This window comes from Terrapene carolina, unplaced genomic scaffold, assembly GCF_002925995.2.
Source record: "Terrapene carolina triunguis isolate 2854851 unplaced genomic scaffold, T_m_triunguis-2.0 Scaffold66, whole genome shotgun sequence".
Classification (NCBI taxonomy): domain Eukaryota; kingdom Metazoa; phylum Chordata; order Testudines; family Emydidae; genus Terrapene; species Terrapene triunguis.
The window spans coordinates 79,557,787-79,568,295 of record NW_020664417.1 but is presented as its reverse complement, the minus strand read 5'-3'; the positions used below and the strand labels follow the sequence as shown (position 1 = coordinate 79,568,295).

General features: G+C 45.8%; 2 protein-coding genes across 4 annotated transcripts in view; one reads left to right on the top strand and one right to left on the bottom strand.

Annotated features, from left to right (window-relative positions):
* EVC (EvC ciliary complex subunit 1) overlaps positions 1–4,759 on the bottom strand; it is an 88,992-nt gene extending 84,233 nt beyond the window's left edge. For both annotated transcript variants that reach the window (XM_026648050.1, XM_026648051.1), the window contains exon 1: positions 4,546–4,759. In XM_026648050.1, coding sequence (XP_026503835.1) covers positions 4,546–4,734 — 189 coding nt within the window. In that variant the 5' untranslated portion in view covers positions 4,735–4,759. The remainder of the gene's footprint in view (positions 1–4,545) is intronic.
* Positions 4,760–5,145: 386 nt separating this feature from the next.
* Positions 5,146–10,509, top strand: part of EVC2 (EvC ciliary complex subunit 2) — a 156,761-nt gene continuing 151,397 nt past the window's right edge. For both annotated transcript variants that reach the window (XM_024204504.3, XM_024204503.3), the window contains exon 1: positions 5,146–5,483. In XM_024204504.3, coding sequence (XP_024060272.2) covers positions 5,163–5,483 — 321 coding nt within the window. In that variant the 5' untranslated portion in view covers positions 5,146–5,162. The remainder of the gene's footprint in view (positions 5,484–10,509) is intronic.

Here is a 10,509-nt window from a genome sequence, read left to right as displayed (position 1 = left end):
TGTGTGTGTGTGTGTGTGTGGCGGGTTAGCTATAGTTGTAAAAAGAGGTGTGGCTAAAGAAAAACAAACCACCCACTGAATGCAGAGAGAACACTCTGCATGGCACTAGATCCTCCAGCTGTGTCCGTGCCAACCACTGTTACATTAAATTAACTCAATATTATATAGGTCTAAGTCTGATGCAGAGCAAGAACAAACCAAAAGAAATCAATAATGCTGTTCCCAGAAAATAACCTGGTGTAGTATAAATAATTCTATGGATATGTACAATGTAAATAATGCTGGAGTCTCAAGAAACATTGTGATAAAAAGCAAGGAACAACCAGGGTTAGTCTTTAAAAGATGATGAAAATATACATATTTCTCCAAAGAGGACTAAAATCAGACAAATGCATGTTAAACAACAGAGAGAGCATGTGCTTTGGAAAACACTAAATAGCAGTTTCACCCCAAGCAAGTTGTAAAATGTATACAATATGCCTCATTCTTTTTCTACCTCATATATTTCTAAAGCACCATGGGATCTAGGTACATAGTCCCAGTTTAAAAGGGACAGTTCTCTCCATTCTTCCATTCATTTTACTGCTTTGTAAGTGGGATTGTTCTTATTTGTTTCCGGGAGAAGACACTGATAGCTATTCTGTGGTCAACGTTATTTCAGGAAGACTTCTGCAAACCAGGTAAGTCTTCCGTTGTGCCCTAAAGTGACAAGACAGAGACCATGTCTGTACAAGAAAAGTTGCAGCGGATTAGCTAAATCGATTTTAAATTAATCTAAGTAAACAGGTCTCTCTCGTGTGTATGGCATCTGCAGAGCAACAATTAAACTGGTACAAAGCCCCTAACATAGATCTACTTAAATGAATTTAATCCTTGCTTAAATCCCAGCTTGTTTCAGGACATTACCAAATGAAGCTAAATTGATTTAAGCAAGGATTAGATCAGTTTAAATGCAGGCATCTATATTAGAAGTTGGATAGTTGAGAGTCTGCAGCTGAGAATGTTAGGCTAACAAGAGTTTCACTTGAGACTCTGTCAGCCTTATCACTCCTGTTGATCATAGCTGCTGAGGTGGGTGACAGAGGAAGACACACTTGGATACAGACTAGCTCCAGTCAATTGAGGGCTTCATCTGCTGGAAACAGGCTCTTGATGAAGATCCACTATTGAATAGGGAGCCAGCAGAAAATGTAGAAAACTGGGGTGATGTCCACATGTCTATCTAAATATCCCAGGAAGCAGGCTGCTGTCAGGCCATCTGAAACATTCATATGGCCTTCAGCTTGAGTCCCCCCCACACTCATTCTGTCTAGATCAGTGGTTCTCAAAGCCGGTCCGCTGCTTGTTCGGGGAAAGCCCCTGGCGGGCCGGGCTAGTTTGTTTACCTGCCACGTCCACAGTTCAGCCCATCACAGCTCCCACTGGCCGCAGCTCGCCGCTCCAGCCCAATGGGGGCTGTGGGAAGGGCAGCCAGCACATCCCTCGGCCTGCGCTGCTTCCCGCAGCCCCCATTGGCCCGGAGTGGCGAACAGCGGCCAGTGGGAGCTGCGATCAGCCAAACCTGTGGACGTGGCAGGTAAACAAACCAGCCCGGCCCGCCAGGGGCTTTACCTGAACAAGTGGCGGACCGGCTTTGAGAATCACTGGTCTAGATACTTTTACAGCCCTCATCTCTGTAGTACCTGAACATCCTAAAGTACAATGTAATAGAGAACACCCTGATGCAGTCTAGTGGAAAGGTGGTGCATATGTGGATCAGAATGGGTGGTTTGCAGTAGTTAAGAAAGGGCACATTTTCCAATTGAGTTGAAATTAGAAAATGGCACTTCTGGGACACAGCTGCTTTTTGGTATCTAGGAGCAAGCAAAAAGTCTCAAAGGAACCCCAGGATGTGCACCTTCTTGACAAATAGAGTAAGTAAGTCTTCAATGGGTGATGGGAGTCAGACCTGCAGGTCCTTTAACTACAACCCAATTCCTACCTCTGTTTTACAGACTGAGTTTGAGATAGCAGCTTTTCATCCAGGTGCTTATCTTATTTCATAAGTAATGTTACTGACACATATATGTGGTGGCCCAAAAGGTATCATGTTGTTCAAAGGAGATGAATTTGTATAAGTGAAGACTCCAATTTGATAGCATGGTAATGTTCTAATTCAGGAGCTCAGTGCCAAAACCCAGCTTGACCTAGCTGAATTCAGTTGCTCACAGTCATGTTTGTAGTGTTGTTATTCCATGATACATGGGGATTGGCATTATTGTGGTGGACTAGAAGAAGCTGCATATGTATTAAATATAGATGGTAAAACTGAGGAGCGGGCTCTGTCCCTGGGCTCACCACTCCTCCATCATCTCTGGCCTCCGCTGCGTCATCCCCGGCCCTGGGCTTTGGACGCGCAGCAGCAGGTTCCATCCCCAGCCACGTGGCCCAGGCTCCAGCCATTGGACCCCAGATTCAGCTGTGGGGCTTCAGTCTCTGGCCCCAGGCTCATACCCCCATCACCCATGGCCCCCGCTATGTTCTCTGGCTCTGAGCTTCGGCTGTGCAGCTACAGGCTCTGTCCCCGAGGGTCCAGCTGTGGGGCCCCAGGATCTGGCCATGGGGCTTTGGGCTCCGACCCCAGGCTCACCACCCTCTGCCTGTCGCTCCTGGCCCCTACTGCCTCCTCCATCCTGGGCTCCGGCCTCGGGACCCAGGATCCGGCCATAGGGCTTTGGGTGCTGGCCCTGGGCTCGCCCCCCCAATATCCCTGGCCACCGCTGTGTCCTCTGGCCCTGGGCTTCAGACGTGTGGCAATGGGCTCTGGTCCCCAGCCGCAGGGCTTCAGGCTCCAGCCTGGCCCCCGGGCTCGCTCCAACCCCCCTCCCATTGCTGCTGGCCCCCGCTGCCTCCTCTGGCACCCCTTCCATCATCCTTGGCCCCCCCCTGCCTCCCCACCCACCCATCTCCCAATCCAGGGCTTACTTTGTCCCCCAGCTTGCTGGGACTGAGTAACTCTGCTGTGAAAAGTGATATTTGTATGTTTGTTAATATCACTTTTCATTGCCTCCCAGGTAGCTAGCAAGCCTGCTTCTGTGAAAAATTAACAAACATACAAATATTACTTTTCACAATAGCAGACTTACTAGCCAGCAAGTCTAAAAAAAACCCAAAAAAAACAACCAACCAAAAAACCCAAAAGCAACAACAACAACAAAGGACAAAGAACATGCAAAGCACCTTATTTTTGTTTCTATTCTGTTTAGGTCCAGTAAAGAACACAGACAACTGTACATTATATTTATTATTGAGTTTCAAAAATAAACCCAAATCCCTGTATAAATAAATTACAATGATTTGGACATGTATATATGCATATTTGTTTCTTTTTCCTAATGTTAATTAAGTATTTTAGGAAAAATTGTCAGAGTGGCCACCAGCAAGAGTTGGTGGCCACACTCTGAGGCAGTAGTGGGCAACCTGCGGCCCCTCAGATCAAGCCACTGGCAGGCTGTCGCTTCCCGCAGCTCCCATTGGCTGGGAACGGCGAATAGTGGCCACTGGGAGCTGAAGGCGGCCGTGCAAATGTAAACAAATGGTCTGGTGGCCCGCGGGCCGCAGGTTGCCCACCACTGCTCTGAGGCCACCAAAAAATTTGTTGTGCAAAACCTTTGCCTAGATCAAATCAGAGTTTTTGCCACTTTCTTATACCAGGATGTGTCAGTGTTTAAAGTGTGGTAGAAAAGTACACTTATTCTTAATTTTGGCAGTGTAATTTCTGGGTCAGTGGACAAAACTCAGCTGGATCCAAAAGGATTCCGATGCTGAATCCAAGTTTTGTGGCATTGCTGCTCTGGGGCATGTCAGAGTCAGTCTGGAGTTTTAAAGTGCAGCAGGCAGGCTAAACGTGCTTTCTATATAGCTAGTGGAATTTGGACAATTGGGGCCAACAACTGGCTGGATCCAGGAGGACCCAAGTTTTGGGGTGTTGCTGCATAACAAAGTGCATTGATTAGAAATGTTTTTGAGCAGTAGGAGCACCTACGTTTGTTCTCTATTTAAGTAAAGGAAGTTGAGTAATGAGGGCCAAAAACTTGCTGCATCCAGTAGGGTCTATGTGTCAAACCTGGGATTTTGAAGCATTATTATGGTTGGGTGCAGATTTTCTTGTGCTGCCAGCTAGATCCAATAGAATCCAGATGTCAGCTGTGGGGGGTTTGCAATGCTGTTGCACTAGAATGTGTAATGCTCCAGATATTGATACAATAGGAGCATTTACATGTATTCGCTGTATACCCATTACAATTTGGAGAGTTAGAGGCCCAAAGCAGGCTTGATTCAGGAGATGACAGACCCGGTGTCCTGTGTTGCTGTTGTGCATCAGACACTGGTTTGGGGTTTTTTTAAGAGCAGGGAGAGTGGCCAGACGGTTTGTTCTACTCCAATTTGGGATGCGGAGGCCAAGGCTGGCAGGATCAGGTAGGACCCAGAGTATTTACCCAAACCCACTCAATCCGCACGAAGCCAAAACCTTCTACTGCAAAGATCCCATCCAGCAACGCGTACCTTGTTTTGCAGAAGAGGCCCGATCACATAGAAGCACAGCAGGAGCGCGGCGCCGACGCCCAAGGCGACCCCCAGCAGCACAGCGGGAGCCAGCAAGCCGGGAACCAGCTGCAAGGCTTCCACCCAGAACTGCAGCCCGATCTCCCCTCGGCAGGGCCCTGGCGGCGCTTCGCCAGCAGCAGAGGCCATGAACGAGCCCGCAGTGAGAACTCGAGGCGGGGGCTCCAACTCTGCTTGGGACGGGGGAGGGGCCCCGGGCTAGGACCCAGAGCAGCGCAGCGAGCTCCGCTGCTGGGCAGCTCCCGCCTGGCGAGCCCAGGGCATCCCGGCTCCCAGCCCACTCCCTGCGGGCCGAGGTTCGCGGCTGGGGACCGGGGGAAGGGGAATCTCCGCTGGGGACCGGCCCGCCAACCCCTCCTCGGGCCGGGAGGAGAGCGATCGCGGCTGAAGTCGATTGCGGCAGATCTGTGGCTCGGCGCCTCGGCAGCTCGGCCTGGTTGGAGCCGGACCCCCTGGAAAGAAACTTTCTGCGGGCCAGTAACTTGGCAGCGGCGGCCGCGCTTCGCCGCGCTCCACGGGGGGGCTCCTGCGCCGGCTGCGCCCCCCGCGCCTGTCTCATGCGAGCAGCGGCTCCAGGGGGGCTCCGCTCCCCGCCGGGGGCTCCGCTGGTAGCTGGCTACTTTGTGCGAGTGCTGCTGCTGCTCCCAGCCCGGGCCTCCCCGGCAGCAGACCCCCCTCGCCTCGGGCAGCATCCGGCCCAGCGCAAAGACTTGCCCGCGAGCCGCCCGGGGCACGGAGATCCCCCTCCTCTCGGGGCCGGGCACGCGGTCTCGGTGGCCCTTGCCGCTGGCTCGCGGTTTCCTTCCCCCGAGGAGTCACCCCGCGGCCGGGCTCCCCGCCTCCCGAGCGGCGGATGGTGCAGCCAGACGGCAGCCCAGGTAAGAGGACGCTTCGCCGAGGCGTGTGAGCTCCTGCTTGGAAAGCCCTTGGGAGGGGCAAAGGGCTGCCGGTGATCTGCCCTCCCAGAGCACCCTACTGCCCTGGCGAATCTAACCTCATCCCTCTACCTGGGAGGTCGGGCAGAGGCGTTGAGCCCCATTTTATCACATGAGGAAGCTGAATTGTAGAGACATGAAAGGTCCAAATGTTCAAAAGCATCCACTAACCTTGGGTGCCCAACCTTTAAGGTACTTCAGATCTGACTTTCAGAGATACTGAGCACTCGGCATTTCTAATAAGTAGGCCCTTGGTATTGGGGACCATTTCAGATTTGGGGGCGGGGGTAATGCTTAATTTAGCATGAAAGTGGTGCGGAGGCCCAACCAATTTGGTACTGGGATTCAAGCAATTTTAAAATTTTCATAATTGATGCAGCAAGCCCAGAAGTGCTGGGGCTATGAACTGCCAAGCCTAGAGGTGCCAGGCTCAGGCCTGGCAATCCCTGTCACAAATTAAGCAGTGGTGGTGCGGGGGCAACTTTAACCATGATTCCAGGGACTACTTAGGCACCTGAAAACTCTAGTTTTTTTATTTTTTTTTATTTTTTTTACAGAAATAACTTAGAAATTAGCTGACATGAGCACAATATCTAATTTCTGTACAAAGAAAGAAGAAAAAATATATATACAGACAGCAATTAAAGCCATATGTTACGTTTATATGTAAATTTAGAACAATCAGGAGATAATATAGCAAGATAATCCCAAGACTTGAGGTATCAGTTTTGGAGCCTTAACACAGATATCAGAAACAGTTTGTACACTCTCTTTAGTAGACAGAAATAAAAATAAATAAAATCTACTTAAAATCTTCTTACACCTGCAATTATTGTTGTTTTCTAAATGTCTTATGTTCTAAATTGTGAAGAGGAGAATGAGACAGGTAATTTGTTCCAGGAATATTTAAAGGTAAATTATTGAAAACAAAAACACACTCCAGATATGAGCTAAAAACAATGGATAATGCCATGGTCTCATCTTGGCAAAATCCAAGTGTTTTGAAGCTTCACATTGACAGGCTAAAATTACCAAATCTCTTACATGCCTATCTCCCATTGTGGGTCTTAAGTAGTCCTTAACTCTCTTGAGCACAGAGAAGTACCTCTCTTTTGATGCTGTAGAAACTGGAAGGCTCAACACAATAATCTACAATAGACAGCAAAGACTGGTAACCCCTTGGTAAAACATTGAGAACATTCCAGAATTCAGAAATTGAAGTCAGTTTTTTTTGGTGCAATGTGCTTCTTGGCAACTTTGATTCTGCATCCAGATCGCCAAAATTGGTGCCTGTTGATCCATAGTGATCTGCAGTTATTTTTGGTTTCTCATAATCAAGAAAATTTTCATTCTTTGGGTCACAAGCAGTTAGTGCAGAAAGCAAACTGGAGTTGGAGGTGAATCTTCTATCAAGCTTAGCAAGAATTCTGTCCAGAATAGGATAATAGAAATCAGATTTTATAGGTTCTTGAGTGCTCTTGGGAACATCATGTGTTGATGACTGACCCAGTGTACTATAAACAAAAACCAAGGCTTCTTGCCGTTTTTGTATTGCTGTGCTCAACAGTTGCGATTGATAGACACGGAATATCAATTTCAAGTTCTTTGGCAATGATTTCAGCTTCATCACACATCTCCTTCCATTTGCTTTAAGATGTTCTCATTTATTGAAGAGCAGCAACATTGCTTGCTACTAATTCCATGGCTCTTAATACATTCAGGTTTTCATTTTGCAGTTCTTCTGAAGCCCTGTGCAAAATCTTGAATATTCTTTCCCAAACCAAGAGCCTCAACAGAAAGGAATAGCTCTTTATCTTTGCCATCAAGCCCTTTGCAATGCTAACTGATGCTCCATCAGCTCTGAACTGAAATGGCTTCCAGTATTTCCACTACAGTGCCAATCTTGCATGTTGTTTCCAGAGGGAGTCACACCAGTGAGTTTCACATAATCTACCTAGTTCAAGTACCTTCTGGCCTAGCTCCTGCTGTGCCTTAACAAATGGTTCCCGGTACTTGTAACTACTGCTAAAGAAGATGTACAATGCCTGAGCAAATGTAAAGACTCCCTGACACTGGGTGATGCTTGAACATGTGTCTGCTGGAACAAGATTAAGCCTGTGAGGACAGCATTTCCCATAAATGGCATGTGTAATCCTTTCCTGAATTCGAGCTTGTATGTCTTTTAAATGCCCACTCAGCACAGAAGCTCCATCGTAGCACTGGGCAAAAATGTAATTAATATCGAGCTTCAAATGCTGTAGTTCTTCAATAATCATTTTTGAGACAGATCCAGCATTTAGATTTTCTACGTGGAAGCAGCCCTGAGCTCTTTCCTGAATGATTCCTTTCCCACAGAAGTGTAAAAGGAGACACAGCTGTTCTTTTTTTGATGCATCTTTAGCTTCATCAACAAGGACAGAAAAATACTTGGTTTGTCTGTATTTTTACCACTGTCACTGTCATGTGTCATGTGTCTACACTGAAAAAGCTGTGCATGGGTTAACTGTGCATGGGTTAGCTGTGAGGTAGCTTGAATCCAGCCCAGCCTAGGTAATGATAGCAGTGAAGGCAGCACAGCCAGGCTTCAGCATGGGTAGTGCAAGTCTGGTATGGACTTTTGGTGCATACTTGGCTTACTAGTCCATTCTGAAGCCTGTGCTGTGCTGTCTTCACTTCTTTTGTTACCCATGCTAGCTGGATTCAGGTTGAACAGACAAGCCCATGTCCAGCTTTTGCTGTGTAGATATGTCTTTAAATCTGATGATAATAGAGGCTGGTAGCACCTTGTCTGCATCAGGACTCCCAGCTATAATGGTGGTAGCTCCGGTGGGGAACTTCTACAGTTCCTTACTATGGAAATAGCCAGCTTTAGCACTGTGTGAATTAGTGCAGACAAGGCCATTGTCAGACTTAATATCTGTGCGTCAGTTTATTCTTCTGAAAAGCAGGATAGTATTACCTAAATCAAGAGTCACCTCAACCCATCCTCTGTGAGGTTGTCAGATTTTAATTTGTGTGCACTCTTCCATTCGCTCTGTTAATGGGGGAGTGGAAAATAGTCCTGAGAGCTGAACTTCTGTTCTGTATGCAGAGATGCAAGTAAGTTTTATTTAAGAGTCTACATATTTCTTATTTTGATTTATTCTTACAATTTAGATCCTCAATATATTAGCCTCCACTCCAAATCTAACCACTCAGCCCTGACAAAACCATCATTTGCCAGGGGGAAAAAATCAATGATTACATATAAGGAAATCACATACCACAAGGGTGCTGGAACTAGGGGTGCTGGGGGGCGGCAGCACCCCTTGACTTGAAGTCATATACAGGGTTTACAGTTTTGTTCAATGGCTTTTAGCACCCCCGCTATACTAATTATTCCAATGACACTGCATACCAGGAAATCATTTTCTGAGTCACCAAAACACAGATCTCTATTTTAACTTCAGTTTACTGACTTTCATAAACTCATTTTTGTAGTTAATATTTTTATTGTACACTGAAACTGTGGATTACATTTGTAACCACACAGATCACTTTAACTCACATTTGACAACTGGCGTTATACGAAAGACATTTTACAGAAGTATAGACATCTCTGCCAGGAACTAGGTATCGTCATGCATCCGACAAAGTGGGTATTCACCCACGAAAGCTCATGCTCCAATACGTCTGTTAGTCTATAAGGTGCCACAGGACTCTTTGCTGCTTTTACAGATCCAGACTAACACGGCTACCCCTCTGATACTAGGTGTCTACTGTAAATCTCAAATGAGACCACAGAAGAATGGCATACTGGTTAGAATGTATTTAAAAATGAACCTTTGTTTTTTAATTAATTTTAGTTCATCTTAGTTTATCTCCTTTTAACTCATGTTTACAGATTAATATAATACTTTGTAATTTTATGTTTACTTAATGTTTAAATATTCCCATAGCTACTTGTCCTCTGACTCCAGATTAAATTTGATCAATTAACAAGAAAGATTTTTGAATTCCTGCCCTTGCTTAACCCTGAAAGGCAAATTGAGTTCTTTCTGCTTCTTTCATCTTCATCAATAGTGCATTGAATAATTCTGTTGATGTATGCGGCCAGACAGAATACAGCTTGTTTTTCTTGACTGATATTGGTTCCTGCACCACTGAGAGTAAAAACATGTTTGTATCCATAAAATAAACAGATTTGACTTGAAACAGAGAAAGTATGTATTTGATTGTGGTGATGTTTTCTACAGAGCTGCTTTTCTGACCACAACTGGACTTTAAAGAAAATCCCACATTTATTTTTGGCAGGCTGGACATACAAGATATGTCAATGAACAGTCTTATTATCCATTGTCTAAATCATTAGCTAGGAGAGTGTACATTTTTTGAGGGTAGAGTAGCAGAATGGGGATCAGAATTGAGATACATTTCCGGCTCTAGTATGTGTTCTGACGTCTTGTGTCAAGTCACTTAAGGGACACTGGTTAGGTTTAAGATCTGTTCCTGCCCCACAGATCTCAATCTAATCTTTATAATTCCATATGGCAGGCAGGCAGGCAAGTATTATTATTCCCATTTTACAGCAATGAGAACTGAGGCACAGTGTCCAAGCACAGAATGATACTTTAAAAAAACATATATTCAAACTCTAAATAATAAACAAGACTGTTTTTTTTTCTCAACTTTAAAATATGGCATTTTCTTGGGGTTTGGTTTTAAATATTCTCCTGTGAGAACTGCAACTCAGTCACTGCAGTATTGTGTTTAAGAGTCTTCTGGAAAGTAATTAGCCTATAAACAGAAGTGACAATGACTTGAAAGCGTCAATTTCACTCCAGTTTAAAGTCAGTTTCTAGTTTATTATTATTTGTAATAATGCCCCTAGAGCCCCACACAGATGTAGTAGAGGAGTGTAGAACTCTACTATTGGTTAGGAGGATTGTCACTCTATATCGTCTCAGCTGCTGATTGGTGAAGGCAGATG